This window comes from Gopherus flavomarginatus, chromosome 4 (assembly GCF_025201925.1).
Source record: "Gopherus flavomarginatus isolate rGopFla2 chromosome 4, rGopFla2.mat.asm, whole genome shotgun sequence".
Classification (NCBI taxonomy): domain Eukaryota; kingdom Metazoa; phylum Chordata; order Testudines; family Testudinidae; genus Gopherus; species Gopherus flavomarginatus.
Window position 1 is genome coordinate 42,786,883 of NC_066620.1, and position 22,879 is coordinate 42,809,761.

The 22,879-nt window shown below is 45.2% G+C and overlaps 1 protein-coding gene across 4 annotated transcripts in view; it reads left to right on the top strand.

Annotated features, from left to right (window-relative positions):
- The window catches only part of LOC127050232 (cytochrome c oxidase subunit 7A-related protein, mitochondrial), a 162,253-nt gene that overhangs the window by 23,941 nt on the left and 115,433 nt on the right, over nt 1–22,879 (top strand). For 2 of the 4 annotated variants that reach the window (XM_050951953.1, XM_050951954.1), the window contains exons 3-4: nt 4,506–4,574; nt 6,268–6,391. In XM_050951953.1, the coding sequence (XP_050807910.1) occupies nt 4,506–4,574; nt 6,268–6,391 (193 nt within the window). Of the gene's footprint in view, nt 1–4,505; nt 4,575–4,842; nt 4,955–6,267; nt 6,392–8,047; nt 8,113–22,879 lie in introns of those variants that run through there. The other 2 variants (XM_050951955.1, XM_050951957.1) reach the window with 2 other exon arrangements.

Consider the following 22,879-nt stretch of genomic DNA (forward strand, 5'->3'; position numbering starts at 1 on the left):
TAAAACATGTTAAATGATGATCATTTACCTTCGTAGAGCTGTCACAGCCTGAATTCAGTAGTTCTATCTATGGATATGTCTACACTACGGGATTATTCTGATTTTACATAAACCGGTTTTGTAAAACAGATTGTATAAAGTCGAGCGCATGCAGCCACACTAAGCACATTAATTCGGCAGTGTACGTCCATGTACCGAGGCTAGTGTCGATTTCCCGAGCGTTGCATTGTGAGTAGCTATCCCATAGCTATCCCATAGTTCCCGCAGTCTCCCCCCGCCATTGGAATTCTGGGTTGAGATCCCAATGCAGGATGGTGCAAAAACAGTGTCGTGGGTGATTCTGGGTAAATGTCGTCACTCAATCCTTTCTCCATGAAAGCAATGGCAGACAATCATTTCACGCCCTTTTTCTCTGGATTGCCCTGGCAGACACCATAGCATGGTAATCATGGAGCCCGTTTATCCTTTTTTCACTGTCACTGTATGTGTACTGGATGCTGCTGACAGACGCGGTACTGCAGTGCTACACAGCAGCATTAATTTGCCTTTGCAAGGTAGCAGAGATGGTTGCCAGCCCCATTGCACCGTCTGCTGCTTTGGAAATTGGCGATGACGGTTAGCAGTCATATTATACCATCTGCTGCTGTCATGGATGCTCCTGGCTGGCCTTGCTGAGGTCAGCCAGGGGCTCATGGACAAAAATGGGAATGACTTCCCAAGTCATTCCCTTCTTTATGTTTTGTCTAAAATAGAGTCAGTCCTGCTTAGAATATGAGGCAAGTCTACTAGAGAACCAGAGAGCACAGCCGCTCCAGGTCAGAGCCCCAGAGATCCTGCAGAAATAAGCTGCATGCCATTCTAGGGGGTGCCCCTGCAACAACCCCACCAGTTGCTTCCCTCCTCCCACACCCCTCCTGGGCTACCATGGCAGTTATCCCCCCATTTGTGTGATGAAGTAATAAAAGAATGCAGGAATAAAGAATGCAGGAATAAGAAACATTGACTTTTTAGTGAGATAAAATGAGGGGGAGGCAGCCTCCAGCTGCTATGATATTCCAGGCAGGACATCTCCATTACTCATTAAAAGGTTGGGGGGAGAGGAGCTCAGCCTCCCGCTGCTATGATGAGGACAGTTACCAGCCCTATTGCACCATCTGCCAGAACTGAATCTCCAGGACACAAAGCTTAAAGGGAATGACCAGGAGTCTTTCCCATTTTTGCCCTGGCGCCCCCGGCCGACCTCACCGAGTCCAGCCAGGAGCACTCACAGGATAATGACGAGGACGGCTATCAGTCATTTTGTACTGTACTATCTGTCACCGGGGAGGGGAGGGGAGAGGATGCTGCTGTTTAGCACTGCAGCACCCCGTCTACTAGCAGCATCCAGTAGACATACGGTGACATTGAAAAGAGGCGAGAAACAATTTTTTCCCCTTTTCTTTGAGGGCAGGAGGGGGGGGGTAAATTGACGACATATTCCCTGAACCACTGGCAACAATGTTTTTGACCCTTCAGGCATTGGGAGCTCAGCCAAGAATGCAAATACTTTTTGGAGACTGCAGGAACTGTGGAATAGCTCGAGTCCTCAGTCCCCCCTCCCTTCCTCCATGAGCATCCATTTGATTCTTTGGCTTTCCGTTACGGTTGTCACACAACACTGTGTTGAGTCCCTGCTGTGGCCTCTGCCTATCATGCTTTGGCATTTCATCTTCTGGAATGGAGCTCTGATAGAACAGATTTGTCTCCCCATACAGCGATCAGATCCGGTATCTCCCATACGGTCTATGCTGGAGCTCTTTTTGGATTTGGGACTGCATGGCCGTCCCGTGCTGATCAGCGCTCCACGCTGGGCAAGCAGGAAATGAAATTCAAAAGTTCGCAGGGCTTTTCCTGTCTACCTGGCCAGTGCATCCAAGTTCAGATTGCTTTCCAGAGCAGTCACAATGGTGCATTGTGGGATACTGCCCGGAGGCCAATACCGTCGAATTGCGGCCACACTAACTCTAATCTGACATGGCAATACCGATTTCAGCATTACTCCCCTCATCGGGGAGGAGTACAGAAATCGGTTTTAAGAGCCCTTTATATCGATATAAAGGGCTTCATTGTGTGGATGGGTGCAGGGTTAAATCGGTTTAACGCTGCTAAATTCGGTATAAACGCGTAGTGTAGACCAGGCCTATGTAACTAAATTCAGCAATTCTATCCATGTAATTAAATTGCTTTTGCATGTCCACATTATGCTCCTTATGTTGGTGGTGCATGTCCTCACTAGGAGCACTTGCAATGATTTAACTGTCAGTTTGGGGCATTGTGGGACAGTTCTTGAGAGGCAGCAACAGTCCATGTAAGCAATGAAGTGTTGACACTGACACTGCGTCAACCTAGCTACATTGACATAAGCATTCTGCCTCTCGCTGTCGTGCTTATTAAGGCCATGTCTACTCTAGCGAGCTTACAACAGTGCGGCTGTACCAATATAGTTGAAAGAGTGCTTGTGTAGTCGCTCTGTTCTGGTGGGAGAGAGCTCTCCTGTCAACATAATCAAACCACCTCCACAAGCGGCAATAGCTATGTTGTCAGGAGACACTCTCCCACTGACATTGTACAGTGCACACTACCACTTATGCCGGCAAAACTTATGTTGCTCGGCGGGGGTTATGTGTGTGTTATTTACACACCCCTGAGCAACGTAAGTTTTGCTGATATAAGTAGGGTGACCAGATGTCCTGATTTTATTGGGACAGTCCTGATTTTTGGGTCGTTTTCTTATATAAGCTCCTATTACCCCCCACCCCGTCCCGATTTTTCACACTTGCTGTCTGGTCACCCTAGACATAAGTGGTAGTGTAGACATGGCCTTAGTGTAGCCACCTACAGAGTTAGGTCAACGTAAGCTGCCTTGCATCGACTGAACTCTGTACTGTAGACCAGGCCTAATTTAAACAAGATGCTTTCTCTCTTCTATAGGTGTATTGCATAAATACAGATGCAGGGGTCAACAATTGGTAGTATGCAAGCACATCTTTCAATTGCTTTAGAAGGATGCTAACAAAGGGGTTGATTTTACAGTGCAATCAAACATTCCATTTAAATCCTGCTTTTAAATATGCTATTTCTCTAAAACAAGGATGTTTCAAAGTAAGATCCCATATGAAACTGTTCATTACTGCGTTAATATATGAATTGCTTGATCCTGCCCTAAAATGAGGTTCAGAGGAAAGACGTTCTGATTTTGCAATGATGAAAACATTGGAAGAAATGTAGGCAAGAGGAACTAAAAACAGGAATCTAAACGTACCACAGAAAGGTGTCTGCTAACAGTGGAGATAGCAATAAAGATAATCATAGGTTGCAGGTGCCATTTGCCATATACACGTCAGAGACATTGCCTTTCAAATCAGCGTGAAGTCAGAGTACAGTTTATCTCTCCAGGTTGCCTATCAATTACTGCCCCTACTAACTCCCAACACTCATTTCAGATTGTGCAAAACACATTATTTTATTAGCAAATGGTCAAAGAGAAAATCAGAAAATAAGGTAAATGTAAATTTACCTAGATGAATATCGGAAAGCATTGCTAAGCTGGCCCTAAACTTAGCTACTAAGTATTGAAATATTTACCTACACTATACTGTATGATATTAACTTGGCTTTATCCTCTGGCCCTTGACAAAGATCAAGTGTTCTCAGGGGGCCTGATTCTGGCCTCAGTACACTGGTGTAAATCGGAAGTAACTCCACTGAATTAATACATGGGTTTTAGCATTTGGACTTAAAGAGAGTGAGACCCTGAGTATTAATTTACTTGAAGACAATGTGTTTTGTAATTAATTGGAACTGATTCCAATTAGCTACAGCATGAAAACTAGGCAGGAATTGCTAGAGATAGAAGAATGTTTGATGTGAGGACTGTGGGGAAGCTACACAATAACACAGTTGTAGAGTGGGGGCTGGGGAAGACAGGATTATGGGGTCGCTCTAGGGTGTCCCATGGTCATAGCAACTCACCTGTAAGGTGGATCTCATATTGGACCATCCCAACGCTTTTTATGAGAACCAGGATTGGTCTGCAGGTTGAGTGTGCTGCCCTAAAAGATGGCACAGGACAGAAGCAGGCCTGGATCTGGAGGTTTATGTGTGAGTCCCCCTGAAATTGGACAGAGTCTGGATCCAAGGTTTGGGAAGTTTTGCCCATCCCCAGTAGGCAACATATTTTAAATAAGCAGATCTACATCTGGTACTGTGGCTCCAAAGGAGGCTATTCCATGCTGGAAGATCCACAGACCCTGGATGCACAGAAACTCAGCAGAAAAACACCACTTTTTCACCACCAACTTTTTCTTCTTCAGAAGCTATTTAATTTATTTCAGTATTTCACAGTATTTTGAACATTCTATTCCATGCCATGAAAGGAATGAAACTGTAGGCACTGTTCGAAGAGTCTCTCTAAAATGTTCATATTAAAAGGAATACATTTGTCATGTTTATTGTCTTTCTGCCAGTTGGAGCAAGCTCTGGAATTCTCCCTTGTGAAGTACAGAACCTTGTCAACCCAGCACCACCTGCCTGCTGTGAGTATGCAAGTGTGCCTCTTTCAATATTGGCAAATCTTTGAAGAAGTTCTTATAATGATGTCCATTTGTAAAGGTAGCAAAACCTTGCTATAGTCAAGCACCCCACCGTCTGGCTCAAATAAATACTGGAGCTTTTTTTCTCACCTGCAAGTTCTTACATTTACAGTTGTGTGACAAAATATACATTTATTTTACACATCTTTGTATGTTTCATGTAGTGAAGCCATACATCAATCTTACTATAAATTGCTATCTCTATTTCCAGCTTGGTGCTGCCTCAAGACTCCTGGGTTCAATTCCTGACTCCCTCACTTTGGCTTCTAAAATTGGGTGCTCAGACAATCTGTTTACTATAATAAAGATATTGCTTGGGTGAAGCGGGTGTGGGGGAGCAATTTGTAACACCTTATATAGAGTTCCATATACTGCCTCCTGCACACGGAGGGAGGCCATGGCCGTGGCACAGCATAATCACTCATGCTCCCTGTTGAGATCATCCAGGTGCTGTGGGGAGCCACAGCACCTAGAGTTGGTAACCCTTATGTGACCACACAAGGGTATGATGAGGGGAATCCTTACTCCCTCCTATTCACCTGCATGACTGAGTAAAGACTAGGCATTGTCTAGCTCATAATAGCTTGCAATGTGCTAATTTCATTTTCAGTCAGTAAAATCACAGAAGTGGTGCTGATAGCTGCCTCTACTCCCTTCCTATGTAAAGATGCCCAAGGGATACAGGAACTCAACTCCCCTTAAACTAAGCTGATCAGACAGCAAGTGTGAAAAATCAGGACAGAGGGTAGGGGGTAATAGGAGTCTATATAAGAAACAAAACCAAATATCAGGACTGTCCCTATAAAATCAGGACATCTGGTCATCCTACCTTAAACTCTTTTGAAAATTTCAGCCTTGCTCACTACTGCTTATATTAGGGTGACCACCCATCTCAAATTGGGCGGTACAATCTCGAAATGCAGAATTCAAGTCCCAGTCCTGGGCTGAATGAATCAGGGACAGCATTTATCCCAGATTTCCTGTAGTGCTGCTCTGCGCCTGCCCCAGGTTCAGGGGTGGCACTAGCTTCCTCCTGGTGGTGGTGGTGGTGACTGAAGTGGGCCTTAATCTCTCCTCCCCCTTGCCACAAGGCCCCGCTTCCTGGCCAGCCCCAAAGCTGGAGTAGTAAAAGCCACACAGGGAGCCCGGGCCTTCCACCTGCTCTTGGCAGCACACTCCAAGGGGTAGGGACATGGGCCAGAGGCTGCTCTCGGGCACTCCCAGTCCCGCACCCAGGGTCTGGAGTTCCTAGGGTTGCCAACTCTGACTGAAGTTATTCCAGGAGATTTTTTTTCCAACATGATATAATGTCATTTTCTTAAAATAGTCTGTTAAAATCTCCTAGATTGCTTTCAATAGTCACTGGGAGATCGATGCTGATTCTGGGAGACTCCAGGCCAATCTTGGAGGGCTGGCAACCTTGAGGGCTCCCCGGGTGGCTCTTACTACAGCCTGGCTCTGGCTTCTGACCTGGCCAGGGGCTGGGGCCTTCAGGAGGAGAGGAAGAGCAGGGCAGGGCCACGGAGGAGGCGGGGATCCTGCATGTGTCCCACTTTTACTTTTTGAAAAGGTGGTCCCCCAGATATTACAGCAGTCAGTCTGATAAACTACTCTTGACTCCCTTCCCCCTTTTAAGGCCGTGGGAGGAGCAAGTAACTGCAGCACCATGGGCTTCGAATCAGGGCCCTGGCCAAAAATCTGGAGCAGGGCAATATGGTGGAGGAGCAGCCGCAGGACACATCATCACCCTCTGACTTGTGGTGAGTAGAAGCCATTCAGGGATATATGAAGAACAGGAAGTTGTGAGTGGGTGTGCCTGAGAATGCACAGGTGGCCACAGCAGTGCCAGCAGTATTCGGTCTAATATGACAGATGGCTTAATCAGCCTGAATGAGTTCTGTAGTAGAAGCTGTCAGCATGCCTTCACTATAATAGGGCTTATCTCTATTTCCTTTATGCCTAGAGTACTCAGGGAACGTTGTGAAAGGCACTTGGGATTAATATTCAGTATAAAACACAGGATCCCTTACAGGAACCTATTGTTTTCAACAAAAATGATAGTTCATCAAGAAAAAATTGGAAAGAAAAAAAATGTATCCTGTGCAATGAAGCTGTGCTTCATTTGTAAGGTACAAGAATCACAGACAAAGCAGAGGTGTGATTTAGTAATCATGTAATAATCCTTAAGGAAGCTCCAAGCTCCTTGACTGTAGTATAAACTCCTTTCTAAATTATGCACAGTTGACCAAGGCTTAAAGAGGCAGTTCTCAGTTAATGTCAATATAAAGTTTTGGGAATCCAAGACTGACATTTTTGCAGCACAGTTCTACTCTACTCAATTAGAAAGGGAGTTGCAGGGTTCCCTATGTGTCTCTTGATATCTTCCAGATCAAACATGCTCACTTTAGAGGTAAAAAGATGGTTTTTTTCTAACTCCCAGTTTCACAAGCTCAACCTGGCTCTGACAGTCAAGCTGGACTCTTTTCTCCTGGTGCATCACCACCAGTAAAAATCAACAACAGCAAGACAAAGTGTCCAGCACCAAAAATTACTCTCACAAGTGCCTTTTATATAACCCCACTGCCATCAGTGGTTTTGCCCAGGTGTAATTGATCATCCCTGTAACTGGAATTTACTACACAAATCTGTTGACAATGCACAGCTAAGAGCACATTTAGCTTATTAGCTGTGTTGGCTGTGGAAGTCTAACAGGAGTCAAAACTTAGTCTTCCTCCCCCACACTGCCTCCAAACTAAAATAAAGCAGACAGGCCTCTGCATACACACAGGGAACTGGCCTAATGTCTTCCAGAAAGATGCCGTTTTTACATAGTCGTCTTCCAGAGCAGAACTGCACTTTAAAAGTTTGATTAAAGGGGCGATTTCTGGCAATTTCAAGTGTGCAGATGTGTGCTAGGAAACTTCAGGTCTGTGAGGAAGGATTCCAAGCCTAGTTTCCTCACAAAGCCCATGCAGAAGCATCTGTGCAGTATTGTCCATGACAGGAGCTATGAAGTGGCTTTCTAGGAGAGAGAGGCTAGTGTTCAGGGGGATGTGAGCTGCACATCTTCTGGTGTGGGTATGCCCCCAACAATGCAAAATCAGCTACATCTTCACCTTTGTGGAGATTATTTTACAGAGGGAGGGAATCTGAGCATGTGCTGCTGCCAGCTCTAATATGAAAGCAAATAACAGAATGCAGAAATGTAGGGCTGGACTTCCATTCATTTAAATGAAGCTGAGGATCTGGTCCAATATCTTTTTATAGTAATACAGTAGTACAAAACATAGGAAAAATCTTCAGAGCATAGGATCCACCCACATTAATCTTCTCTCTTTCTTGCTTTTCTTCCTCCATCCCCTTCATCGTTTTTTTTTTTAAATTCTCTTTATATATTTTCAATTTTCCTGTTTCAGGTGATGCCATCTGGTGATGCCTCCCTTCTGTTCTCCTTTCTTGGTTCCCCCTTTGTTTTTCTCTTCCTGTCTCACTCCTTTCCTGCAGTTTGTAAACTGAGCAATGCAGTGAAAGTGATGCCATCTGGGCTTTCCTAAGCACTGTCCATCACTCCTCTACATCGGAATCAGCTTTGACACACAAAGAACTTCCTGGACTGAAAAAATAAGTCACATTTTGCCCTGCGCATATCCCATTCAACTCCACTGAAAACCAATCACGGAGTTATGCTGGCTATAGTTCAGAACAGTATTGGTGCTGTTTCTGGTGCAATGTATTCTATCTCACTTCCTGGATCTGATTCTCCTTTTACTCATGCAAGTTTATTTTCACTGAGGCTGATTCTCCTTTCTTACACTGGTGTGAATCAGCAGTAATTCCATTTAAACCAGTTTTTATACGAAAGCAAAACTGGAACAAATGAGAGGAAAATCAGCCTATTAACATAATAGACTTACTCCTGATTTACACCTATTTGAGAAGAGAATCAAGCCCTTTGCCTCCCTTCTGTTCTCATTTCTTGGTTTTTCGCTTCTTGTCTCTCCTTTCCTGCAGTCTGTGAACTGAGTAATACAGTGAAAGTGAAGGCCACTTTTTAAGGTCTCATTTCTAAATGCAGAATTTTAATGTAATGTTCTCAAAGTCTTTGGCAGACTGTGCTAGCTTCTGCAGCTACCAGTCGTTACTAGGCTAGATCTTCAGTCAGTGCATATCAGGATCAGTGCATTGACTGTCAACTGAGTAAATTAATAAGGCTGAGATTTACAAGAGCTAAAGGCAGTTAGGTGCCCACCTCTCATTTGATATTCAATAGGAGTTTGGTGCCTCACTCTCTTAAAATATCCGAGCCTAAGTGTTTTAAAATGCCCTTCTTTGTGTCTTACTTACCAATGACAGGTAGCATTAACATTCAAGGTAGGTGAATTGCTGGAAAGCCAAAGAAAAACCTTTGCAGAATTTCTGTAGATTATGACAGAAAATCCCCACAGATTTTTTTTTCTGTCCCTACCTGTGAAATCAAGTAGCAAGTGTGTGTTTGGGTTTTTTTATGCAGTTAGCTGTAATGGGTCAGATCTTGCTAGTGCAACGCACACAGAACTCACACTGACGTCAACGGAAGTTCTAAATTTGGATTCATGGCAGGACATATAACCCAGTTTTATGCTCTTTAGGGACTGGAAAGCAGAAACTTTAGTTAATGGGACACAATGTGTCTAGGTCTTGTAAGTACAATTCTACTCTACAAAACGATCATGCCAAAATGACCTCCTGTGCTTTGTTAGCCATCAGGCTTGCTTCTGTGAGTGTTTAAAGTCCGATCTGCCCACTTTAGAGAGAGAGCTGGATTCTGTTCCTACAGTGCATCAGTGAAATAACTGTTTGTTAAATTACAACGAGAGAGTCTTTCATCAGTGCTGGATCCCTGACAAAGTTCCAGCAGTATCAATGAGGGCATAATATGATCACGATGGGGTACGACAAGTGTCTGTGAAGGTATGATTTCACCTGCAGATTCTTCACTACTGGTGATGATGCACTGGAAGACAGAACTTAGCTTGATTTTAGGTCTTGAGGGGTTTGTGGAGCCAGCAATTAGGGGGAAAGCTTTTTATTTATAAATGAGCACATTTGATCTGGAAGCCACTGAGAATCAATAAACATGGGGCACAGTGATGCCATTTTTATGGTCTGTTTTCAAAGTATAATCACCCTTTAATTGGTACTACTGGTTCAGTCTATCTTCAACTTCCTTTCTGTGTACTCGGTGTTTTGTTAGACGAGGAAAAATGAGGACTATAAAAATGAGGCTGTCTTTTCATATCCTTTCAAGCCATTGAGAGAGTTTAAAGGCATTCAGTACCTGACAGAAACCGGACTTAAAACAAGTTACAAGTTAAACAGAACTTTTTTTTTTAATAAATTCAAAAAGGAACAAAAGGAAGTAGCATGTTCTGTGTATTGTAATACCCTGCCTACCTTTTTGTATCCTTTCTTTTTGTTAATACCCAAACCACTCAACAGCTGTTAATGCTATAAAGCTAGTCCTGCAGTCCTCACTCATTTCTTATTCACTGACTTTGATGGGAATTTTGCTTAAGTAAGAATTGCATGAGAACTGCAGGGTTTGGCATACAATTAATTGATAATCTGCTTTCAGTATAGCAGTAAGGGCCAGATTCTGAACAGAGTTACACTGATGTTACACTGGTGTACCTCTATTAGCTTCCATGACATTACTCCAGATCTGCACCAATATATCTCAAGCAATGCAAGTATCAGCTAGTCTGCTGTAAATTGTAAAGTCTGCCTTTTGAATACTGTAGGAACTGACAATTATAAACACAGATTAATAGCTTATAAAGCCAGAAGGGCCCATTTGATCACCTTGTCTGACCTCTTGTATAACACAGGCCATATACTTTCATCATGATGATGCACATTTGCTCTCTTCAAAGACTAAAACAAGCTTCAGCATTAATCATGATGTTTTCATTTTAGAATGGTCACAAATGCAAAATGGCCATCTTATTGTAGCCTTTTGGTTCCCAATTGTTATATCCTTGGGGGCAGCCGGTTTAGGAAGAAATCACTTGAGGCCAGACAGCAGACAGCTAACAAAACTACCAGTTATTTACAGACACAGAGCTCGCCTAACCGGCTGAAGCTGGCTGGGCTATCCCCTAATAATCTAACTCAGTTGCCATAGGAACAAAAACCATGACAACCAAATACACAACATATTCTTCCCCCCACAATAAGAACACACACTAGACTAGAGAAGGAGGGTAGACTGCCTCCATTCCCTGCTAAACCCTGGGGATTATTTTGCTCCATAACCATGGGTTTGCCCTAGCTAAAGATCCAGCCGATGAGGAGGCCTTCTGTCTCTAGGTGGATTACGGCGAACTTCTGGTGTTGTTGCACCCGAAAGTACCATGGGCTCAGGGTCCGCAGCATGAACAGGTGAGGAGGTGGTATCAGCTCGTGCTGGGCAAAGGCGTATCTCAGCCGCCGGCAGTAATGGAGAACAGTCAGGAACAGGTGATTTGGTGTCTCACCGGAAGAGGTGAAGTCAGACCACTCAACTGCAGATGTGTCCTGAGGACTGGCATGACCTGGCAACAGCTGATCTACATGTTGCCGCCAGGTAAGATTCTCTGCAGTTCGGACTGTGTAGGAAACAGGTCCTGTTTGAGTGATGATCGTGGCAGGGACCCATTTAGCTCTGGAAGTATAATTCTGAGCCAAAACTGGCTGTCCCGGGCTAAAGGTTCGGTCTTTTGCTCTGGGTGCCCGTCTGATGACTTGATATTGCTGCTGATGTTGCACAATTTGTCGGGGTTCAAAAGGTTTCAGCAGATCAAAACAAGTACGCAGCTGTCGTCCCATCATTAGAAAGGCAGGGGATGCCTGGGTCATAGCACGAGGTGAGTTTCTGTAGGAAAGTAAGAAGGTATCCAGATGCTTTTGAATGGAGTGTTGTCCCCTTGCTGATTTCAAAGCGTGTTTCATTGTCTGCACAAATCTTTCAGCTAATCCATTGGTGGATGGATGATATGGTGCTGACGTGATGTGGTGTATCCCATTTGCCTTCATAAAATTTTGAAACTCCTGAGAGACGAACTGCAGTCCATTGTCGCTCACAAGTTGTTATGGCAGACCGAAACGACTAAAGAGTCCCCATAGTTTTTGGATAGTACTCTCTGCAGTAGTGGACTGCATTATAGAGACTTCTGGCCATTTAGAATGGGCATCTACTGCCACGAAGAACATGCTTCCTTTAAGGGGGCCAGCGAAGTCAATGTGAATACATTGCCACAGGTTTTCAGGCCAGTCCTATGGGTGTAGGGGTGCCCACTGGGGTGCATTCCTCACACCCTGACATGACATACAAGCTTTTGCTTTCTCTTCAATAGCACTGTCCAATCCAGGCCACCAAAAATAGCTTTGTGCAATTTCCTTCATGCGCACTGTTCCACAGTGACCGGAATGTAGCTGTTCTAACATCTGTGATCTCAGTGGTGGTGGAATAATGACACGTCTCCCCCACAACAAACAACCAGAATGGACCGATAACTCCATCCTCCTGGACATGTAGGCAACAAGGTCAGGTGAGACTGGAGAGGTTTGTCGAGATTTTCCATGCATCACCAGGTCCATAACTTGGGACAATACTGGGTCAATGTGAGTTGCCTTCTTTATCTGAGTAGCAGTGATGGGTGTGTTCTCTACCTGTTGAAAGTAGAAGCTTTCCTTCTGGGCACTATCTTGATGTTTGACAGGCAAAGGCAACCTTGAGAGGCCATCTGCATTGCCGTGCAGAGTGGATTTCCAATATTTGATTTCATATGTGTGTGCTGAAAGTAACAATGCCCAGCGTTGCATACGACTAGCAGCTAATGGGGGAATGCCTGTGTAGAGTCCAAAAATTGACGTCAGAGGTCGATGGTCTGTGAGAAGAGTAGAGTAAACTTTCGCCCAAACAGGTACTGATGAAACTTCCGAATTCCAAAAACAATTCCTAATGCCTCACGTTCAATTTGGGCGTAGTTAGTTTCTGCTTTGCTTAGAGTGCGTGAAGCAAAAGCAATACGTCTCTCTTCTCCCGAAGGCATAATGTGTGACACGACTGCTCCCACTCCATAAGGGGACGCATCGCAGGCCAATTGTAGGGGTAAGAATGGATCAAAGTGCGTTAGAACTTCAGAATTTAGCAATGCATCCTTAGCTTTGTTAAATGCAACATCACAGGCTTCAGTCCACTTCCAGGCCTTGTTCTACCCCCGGAGCTCATGAAGTGGTTTTAGCAGTGTGGCTAACTGTGAGATGAACTTTCCATAATAGTTCAGTAGTCCTAGAAATGAGTGCGGCTGGCTTACATTTCGAGGTGGGGGAGCCTCCACAATAGCTTTAACTTTTGCAGGGGCCTTATGAAGACCTGCAGAATCAATGATGTGTCCCAAATATTCAACAGAGAGCTCGAAGAATTCACACTTGTCTTTGCGAACTCGTAGGCCATACTCTTCCAGTCTTTGTAGGGTAGTCTCTAAATTCTTTAAGTGATCCTCTTCATTCCTTCCAGTGACCAGGATATCATCCAGATAGCACTGAACTCCTGACAAGCCACACAAAATCTGGTCCATAGCCCTCTGGAACAGGGCGGGAGCAGACATTATTCCGAAGGGTAGGCAACAGTATCGATAAAGCCCCTTATGAGTCACAATAGTCAAGAGCTCTTGGGACTTTTCATCAATGTGCATCTGTAAATATGCTTGACTCAGATCAATCTTACTGAACTTTTGTCCCCCAGCCAGGCCTGTGAAGAGGTCATCAATGTGGGGAAGCGGGTATTGCTCTGCACACAACACTGGGTTGACAATGACTTTAAAATCGCTGCAAATCCGGAGAGAGCCATCTTTCTTCACTATTGGAACAATAGGAGTGGCCCATGAGCTATGGATAACTGGTATTAGGACTCCATTGGTGACCAGGCACTCCAGGTCTGCTTCAACTTTTGGCCTGATGGCATATGGCACAGTTTGGGCTTTCAGATATTTTGGTGGACGGTCAGGTTTAATATTCAGCATCACAGTGATTCCCTTCATACTTCCCAAATCATCTCCAAAAACAGCAGCATGTTTCCTTACTATAGGGGTTAGACTGGTTTCTTCTTTAGTCATCCAGTGCACTTCTGCCAGTTCAGCTGAATCTTCCCAAGCAAGACCTACCCATTAAGGCTGGGTAGTTACCTCTCACCACAAACAGTGGCAATTTAGCAGCCTGCCCATTGAGCTCCACCTTAACATCAGTAGTGCCCAACATGGGCACAGCTTCTCCCGTATATGTCTTCAGAACAGTTTTTGTTGCCTTAAGCGGAAGATGCTGTAGCTTTTCTTTATACACAGTCTCGGAGACCAGCGAGACGGCTGCACCGGTGTCCAGTTCCATGCGTATAGGTTTGCCTTCAACAACGGGGTTACCCAGTATTCATGTGAGCCCACTGCCAAAGACAAAACATGCATTGGCACTTCCTCTTGCGATGAGGTGTCACTTTGATCATCCTGGGTCTGCTCTAGGGTATGCAGGGTTCCTCTTTTTGTCGGCCAGACCACAGGCCTCTTTTTCTTTTGTTTACAGGCACACTCAATGTGTCCCTTTTTGCCACAGTGTCAACACACCAGGTCCTTACACCAGCATTCTGATGCCTGATGACCTGGCTTACCACAGTGGTAACATTCTTAACTCTGCACAGTTTTGTGTATAGGTTCTTGTGATGCTTTTTGCACCCTAGGGGATGCACTGATGTATTGCGCCTCCCTTGTAGCCAGTTCCATGGAGACAGCAATATCAACAGCCTTCTGTAATGTAAGCTGAACCTCTGTCAGTAGGCGCTTCCATATAGCTTCACTGTACAGGCCACACACTAACCTGTCACACAGGGCATCATTTAACATCTCTTTAAATTCACAGTGTTCTGCTAGCTTTTTAAAAATTGCTACAAATTGTACAACTGTTTCATCTTCTTTTTGGTCTCTTTTGTGGAACTGATATCTTTCAGCAATTACCAGTGGTTTTGGGGAAAAATGGGACCCCAGGATTTCCACGATGTCACTGTAAGATTTAGTCTCAGGCTTAACAGGGTGTAGTAAGCTGTGTAGCAGGGAGTAGGATTTAGCCCCTACAACACTTAAGATATTGGCACCTTCTTCTCTTCTGTAATGTCATTTGCAATAACAAAAAGCTCAAAACGCTCAGTATACACATGCCACTGCACTATATTCTCACGAAAAGGTTCCAGGGGCCCGGTCAGAGTAGCCATGATTTTTAGTTTCACTTTCACAGTCAGTGCAAACAAGCAGTTTTTTTGTTTGTTTGTTCTTTACCTTGACTTCTACTTCCTTCTGTTACTGGAGCAGCACCGGAATCCCACCCTCGTCACCACTTGTTATATCCTTGGGGGCAGCTGGTTTAGGAAGAAATCACTTGAGGCCAGACAGCAGACAGCTAACAAAACTACCATTTATTTACAGACACAGAGCTCGCCTAACCGGCTGAAGCTGGCTGGGCTATCCCCTAATAATCTAACTCAGTTGCCATAGGAACAAAAACCATGACAACCAAATACACAACACAAATGAATAAATCAAATGTGATTTACTATGTTAATCCTTTATAAGTGGTGCTTTGTTATGGACATACTGTGCAGGGTGTGCTCTTCAAACACAACTGTAAAGGTTTTGAAATCCATTTGAGATCTTGCATAAAAGGATTTAGAATAAGTACAGGGGGCCTAATTCTCCCTACTGACACTTTGTGTACTCATTTATACTTGTGAACAAAGCCTGATGCCATTCTCATTTGGTATAGTTTTAACCTCATTTTGAACAGGTGCCAATCACCATGGATTGGTACAAGACTGTGGAAGGATTTTAGGCTAATCTAGAATAATGTAATTTAAAAAAATAATTTTGGGTTACAAATTTTGAGTCAGATACTCAGTCAGTGCAAATCAACATATGGTAGCTCTATTGGCTTCAACAGAACTAAACCAGGGTATATCAGCTGAAGCTCTGACCTTGTATTTTAAGATCATTAGAAAAAGGTCCCACACTGACAAAACTGGAAACCATAGGCTGGTCCACATGTTGGGGTGATGTGCTGCCAAGGTATGAGCACAGTGCATATTAATTCATCCATGTAGACCCTGTTGGTGCACAATAAGGCTCTCTAATGTGCTTTAACATAGTCGCAATACATTAAATCACACGAAGGAATCTTTAGTGCACACCAGTCCAGTTTACACAGACCAATTAATGCGCAACATGTTAGCGTGCTTCAGAAATCACACTCTTGTAATGTAGACAAGCCTGTAATCTGCAGTATTCCATAGAACAGGCCTAACTCAGGTTATGGCAGTGTGAGTTTACCCACATTGCCTCACTCACATGCCTGAGTGGCTTCTATCTGGTGTCCAAATCATTTCACTCCTTTGCCTCTCTGCTGCGGATGGGTGAGAGAATGCCAGTTATGAAATGCACGCTTGTCCTCTTGGTACAGGATGGAGAACACCAGCCTTTTTCATATAGATCGCTGGGCGTGTTGCCTGAGCAGAGGAGTTTCCTAATGAAGGTGCTCAGACAGTTTCATAAAGATTGCTATAGAAAAGCTTATAACTAAACTAAATAAATAGTGTCCCTTGATCACCACCATTCAGACATTTGAACCCTTAATCTAGTTTTGACAGGCCCTCTGGATAAAATTTTTCAAAAGTGCTGGAGGTTCCACGAACTTAGGATTTAGGCACCTAAGTCACTCTGGCACTTTTGAAAACATTAATCTATAACCTATTACCCATCTCCTCAGGTGTTCAGTGCCAGCAAGGACTAAATTATTAATTCAGAATGCTACATTTCAGCACAATACTATATTCCTTCTTGCAATTAAAAATCTTTAGAAATAAAAGTTCTGCTTCATTGATCTTTTCGTGCTTTATCTCATCTAATGAATTTTAATGTTTAGATAAAAAACATTCCTCTCTCCCCATTGCTGAGGACCCGTGCATTCTTCTTCATTCAACATGTGACTAATTTCTTATGTAATGTTAAGCATCGGTGAACGACCTTCATTTGAATTTGAGAAATATCTGACATTAATGTAACACAAATTACACTGATACTGACAGCTATGTTGAAGGGAACATTCATGTCGCTTTAGAGAAACCTTTCTGGACACTGAAAGGCGACATGAGACGTGAAATGTAATTGGAATAGAAAAACTGATTTTTAAAGGGCTATATGAAGAAAACACAGGAATTGTGGGAGGAGCCAATCTTCTTCCTGACTTCCTTCCATTCTAACGTTTTTGGTATTCTTAAAGGTGTGCTGAATGTTTGCAAAGTATTCTATTTCAGATTTTAATTTCAGTGGCCCACACCCATGACATCAACCATTTGGTTTCTTGTAGGTGACATAGTAGAAGTGGGTATTCAGGATGTATTTGAATAAGGAGAAGGCACCGGCCTTTGCAAACCAGCCAGGAAAGAAAATTCCACATGTAGGGAGCAGCATGGAAGAAAGGATGGAAATGTTTGTCAGAGAAGATGAAAACATGTGTCACTGCATCTGGGATTATTGGCAGAGGAGAAAGATGACACCACAAAAGCTGACAAGGACATTAATAGTCTAGAAGAGTGAGAGTGCTGGTTAGTATACCTGGTGATTGTCTACGGGCTCAGAGTGGTGTGGTTAGTCTGGTTTCTGGGCTTGGCCAGAGTTGGGTCCATGGTTGTCTGACTGCATCTAGTGGAAAGTGTTGGAGACGGTCCACATTGGGCAGAACCCACACTTCAGAGTGCCCTCCCTCCTGTGTTCCTATTCTGGCTGTCTCCTAGGGCCCCACATCCCCATCCAGCTGTGCTCAAGAACCTGTATTTTGCCCTACACTTTTTAAGAGCTTGTTACTTTCCTTGTGATATTTTACCAGGCTTGTTTTGATCACTTACTTACATGGAGACATTCTATTCTATCTAGAGCTGTATCCTACACCCACCACTGTGCATCTGAGTGCATTCAACATAATAGCTTTTCTGAATACTCAAGTGTTTCTTGTAATTCAAACAGCAGACACAGAAAATGGATTAGATATTATTTGTGTTGCAATAGTGTCTGGAGGCCCAGCTGATTCAGAACCCCCTGTTAACTAGACACCAGACACTAAGCACACAGTAAGTAACAGTCACTGTCCCGAAGATCTTACAGTCTAAACAGAAAAGACCGACAAAGGGTGAAAGGGGAAATAACATACAGCAGCTCAGTGGCAGGGCCAAGGATAGAACTGTGCCTCCCATCCTCCTTCCGTGCTCTATCCACTGTATCATGCTGCCTCCACAATGCTTTATTCTTGTAGTATTGTCATTATGAACTGATATTTAGAAGCATTCTACTGCTGCATGGCCAGTTTTTATGAGTTATTTAGTCACAACAAGTAATGTGAACTGTCTCAGAAGATACCATGAGCTGCACCCAGCCCCGAGTGTCATTAAAGGGTGCATTAGTTTCAATAAAATAATCCAAGACTTATCATAGAATATCAGGGTTGGAAGGGACCTCAGGAGGTCATCTAGTCCTACCCCCTGCTCAAAGCAGGACCAATCCCCAACTAAATCATCCCAGCCAGGGCTTCGCCAAGCCTGACCTTAAAAATCTCTAAGGAAGGAGATTCCATTACTTAGATAACCCATTCCAGTGCTTCACCACCCTCCTAGTGAAAAAGTTTTTCCTAATATCCAACCTAAACCTCCCGCACTGCAACTTGAGACCATTATTCCTTGTTCTGTCATCTGGTGCCAGTGAGAACAGTCTATATCCATCCTCTTTGGAACCCCATTTCAGGTAGTTGAAAGCAGCTATCAAATCCCCCCTCATTCTTCTCTTCTGCAGACTAAACAATCCCAGTTCCCTCAGCCTCTCCTCAAAAGTCATGTGGTCCAGCCCCCTAATAATTTTTGTTGCCCTTTGCTGGACTCTTTCCAATTTTTCCACATCCCTCTTGTAGTGTGAGGCCCAAAACTAGATACAGTATTCTAGATGAGGCCTCACCAATGTCGAATGGGGGGATATGATCACGTCTCTCAGTCTGCTGGCAATGCTCCTACTTCTACAGCCCAAAATGCCATTGTCCTTCTTGGCAAGAAGGGCACACTGTTGACTCATATCCAGCTTCTCATCCACTATAACCCCTAGGTCCTTTTCTGTAGAACTCATCATAGAGGGCAATTAGGTTAGTCAGGCATGACTTGCCCTTGATGAATCCATGCTCACTGTTCCTGATCACTTTCCTCTCCTCTAAGTGCTTCAGAATTGAATCCTTGAGGACCTGTTCCATGATTTTTCCAGGGACTAAGGTGAGGCTGACTGGCCTTTGGTTCCCCAGATCCTCAGTCTTTCATCTTTTAAAGATGGGCACTACATTAGCCTTTTTCCAGTCATCTGGGACATCCCCTGATCCCCATGAGTTTTCAAAGATAATGGCTAATGGCTCTGCAATCACATCAGCCAACTCCTTTAGCACCCTCGGATGCAGCACATCCAGCCCCATGGACATTTGCTCGTCCAGCTTTTCTAAATAGTCCTGAACCACTTCTTTCTCTACACAGGGCTGGTCACCTCCTCCCTGTGCTGTGTTGCCCAGTGCAGCAGTCTGAGAGCTGACTTTGTTTGTGAAGACAGAGGCAAAAAAAGCATTGAGTATTTCAGCTTTTTCCACATCTTCTGTCACTAGGTTGCCTCCCTCATTCTGTAAGGGGACCACACTTTCCTTGACTTTCTTGTTGCTAACTTATCTGAAGAAACTCTTCTTGTTACTCTTAACATCCCTTGCTAGCTGCAACTCCAGGTGTGATTTGGCCTTCCTGATTTTGCTCCTGCATGCCTGAGCAATATTTTTATACTCCTCCCTGGTTATTTGTCCAATCTTCCACTTCTTGTAAGCTTCTTTTTTGCATTTAAGATCTGCAAGGATTTCACTGTTAAGCCAAGCTGGTTGCCTGCCATATTTACTATTCTTTCTACACACCGGGATGGTTTGTTCCTGCAACTTCAATAAGAATTCTTTAAAATACATCCAGCTATCCTGGACTCCTTTCCCCTTCATGTTATTCTCCCAGGGGATCCTGCCCATCAGTTCCCTGAGGGAGTCAAAGTCTGCTTTTCTGAAGTTCAGGGTCTGTGTTCTGCTGCCCTCCTTTCTTCCTTGTGTCAGGATCTCATGGTCACTGCCTCCCAGGTTCCCATCCACTTTTGCTTTCCCTACTAATTCTTCCCTGTTTGTGAGCAGCAGGTCAAGAAGAGCTCTGTCCCTAGTTGATTCCTTCAGCACTTGCACCAGAAAATTGTCCCCTACACTTTCCAAAAACTTCCTGGATTGTCTGTGCACTTCTGTGTTGCTCTCCCAGCAGATATCGGGGTGACTGAAATCCCCTATGAGAGCCAGGGCCTGCGATCTAGTAACTTCTGTTAGTTGCTGGAAGCAAGCCTCATCCACCTCATCCCCCACTGGTCTGGTGGTCTATAGCAGACCCCCACCATGACATCACCCTTGTTGCTCACACTTCTAAACTGAATCCAGAGACTCTCAGGTTTTTCTGCAGTTTCATACCAGACCTCTGAGCAGTCATACTGCTCTCTTACGTACAATGCAACTCCCTCACCTTTTCTGCCCTGCCTGTCCTTCCTGAACAGTATATATCCATCCATAACAATACTCCTCTCATGTGAGTTATCCCACCAGATCTCTGTTACTCCAATCACATCATAATTCCTTGACTATGCCAGGACTTCCAGTTCTCCCTGCTTGTTTCCCAGGCTTCTTGCATTTGTGTATAGGCACTTAAGATAACTCACTGATCGTCCTGCTTTCTCAGTATGAGGCAGGAGTCCTCCCTTCTTGCACTTTCCTGCTCGTCCTTCCTCCCGGTATCCTACTTCCCCACTTACCTCAGGGCTTTGGTCTCCTTCCCTCCAGTGAACCTAGTTTAAAGCCCTCCTCACTAGGTTAGCCAGCCTGCTTGCAAAGATGCTCTTCCCTCTCTTCGTTAGGTGGCACCCGTGTATGCCTAGCAATCCTTCTTCTTGGAACACCTTCCCGTGGTCAAAGAATCCAAAGCCTTCTCTTCAGCTTAGTGATTGCTGTCTTGCTCCAGGCATCTGTTTTCTTCATAACATCCCTCACATGTCATATAATACCATTGCCCAACAATACCAACCATATTAGCAGCATATAAAGACCCACGGTCATCAATAATGTGAAGATCTTACAATACATAACACCCCCAAAGCATTTATGGCTCTAATTTGCTGTGTAGAACTTCAAACGCAATGTGGTCAAACTAAAAGTCAGTGCTTTAGCATACTGTCTTAGGAGACCCTGCATGACCTGTTGCATGTTGCCTTAGAATAGTCAGTCAAATGCTGCTTAATAAGCTCTGGTAGCATTCTGACCTGCTACCGCAGCCACTGAGGGACAGAGCAATAAGAAGGGGCGGTGCACTGGGCCTTCTTCCTGTGGCAGACACTGTGCCCCTGGGAGCACAGGCCTAAGCAGCTAAAGGTGCAATGTGTGCTCTCAGTGCACAAACCACTTTGTCAGCAGGGGAGCAGGGCTATGGCCCAACACTCTTGACCTTCCCACCTTGGCCCAGCCCTCCTCACTCACTGTAGGGCAGGGGTGGGGAACCCTTTTTCTGTCAGGAGCCATTGACCCACAGAAAAAATCAACCATGGGCCACACACAGCCTGGGTGTGTGTGTGGGGTCAGAGGCTTGGGGCTTCCCCATGGCTCCAGGTGGGGCCAAAAATGAGGGGATCAGGGTGCAGGAGAGGGCTCAGGGCTGGGGCAGAGGGTTGGGGTGCAGGAGGGGGTGAGGGCTCTGGCTTGGGGTGTGAGCTCTGGGGTAGGGCTGGGGATGAGGGTTTTGGGGTGCAGGAGGGGGCTCCAGGTGGGGCTAAGGGGTTTGGAGTGCGGGAGCAGGCTCCGGTCTGGGGGTTGGGATGCAGAAGGAGGTTCGAGGTGCAGGCTATGGAAAGGAGTTTCGGTGTATGAGGGGGCTCAGGGCTGGGGTAGGGGGTTGGGGTGCAGGTGGAGGTTCTGACCTGGTGTGGGGGGGTTGGGGTGCGGGCTCTGACCGGGTGGTGCTTATTTCAGGCAGTTCCTGGTCAGCAGTGCAGTGGGGCTAAGGCAGGGTCCCTGCCTGCTCTGGCTCCGTGCTGCTCCTGGAAGCGGCCAGAATGTTGGCCCCTAAGTGCAGGGGCCGGGGGCTCAGCACACTGCATTCTGCCCTTGCCCACAGGCGTTGCCACCGCTGCTCCCATTGGCCATAGTTCCCAGCAAATGGGAGCTGCAATGCCAGCACTGGGGACGGGGGCAGCGTGTGGAGTTTCCCTGATCGCCCCTGCTCCTAGGGGCCACAGGGACATGCCGGTCGCTTCAGGCCGTGCACAGAGCCAACCGGACTTTTAATGGCCTGGCAACCATGGCTTCCCTTCACAGTAGGGTGAGCTGACGCTCACGGCTCCAGTGCTGCAGGGCGGGGGGTGGGGGAGAATGGAGTGTGTGTGGGGGGGTGCGAGGCTTAGGCCTTCCAGCCCATGGTGCAGAAACTTGCCACAGGCTGGATGGAATGAAGCAGCGAGCCAGATCCAGCCCAGGCTCTCACCCCTGGGAGTTTAGCATCTCTATCAGAGCTAGACTCCACCAGGACTTGGAAACAAAGCCTAGGACTGTGCCTGCACAGGGACTCAAGGGCTGAGGGGAAGGTTTTCCGTTCTCTGCTAGGCTAGTTACAAGCTAGCCCCCTCCTCACACAAACTGTTATTTAATCTATTCTGGTTTTGTTCTGCATGGTCCTTCAGAGGCTATTTTTTGTTCTGTATGGGTCTGAGCCAAAGTCCACGATAGCCAGCGGGAAAACAGCTATTGATTTCAGTGGGCTTTGGATCCGTCCGTGGTATGATCTCCCTCAAATCAAAGTGATAGTGGTACCAAGTGAATGGGTCTGGTTGTGCCATACTCTACTAAACTGAAGATTACAAGGGAATCATCAATATCCAGATGTTTAGGATATTAATGAATCTCCTGTATATTTCAAATTCTCCTCAGAAAGCTGTTTAAAATGTCCTGGCTTTGCTCATGCAACTCTGTCTTCATTAGCTGTTTCGAAACAGTTCTCTTCTCTGTCGACTAATACAAATCCCACGGGAGCATGTCTCACTTTCAAAATGAAGGCAAAGAAAGGA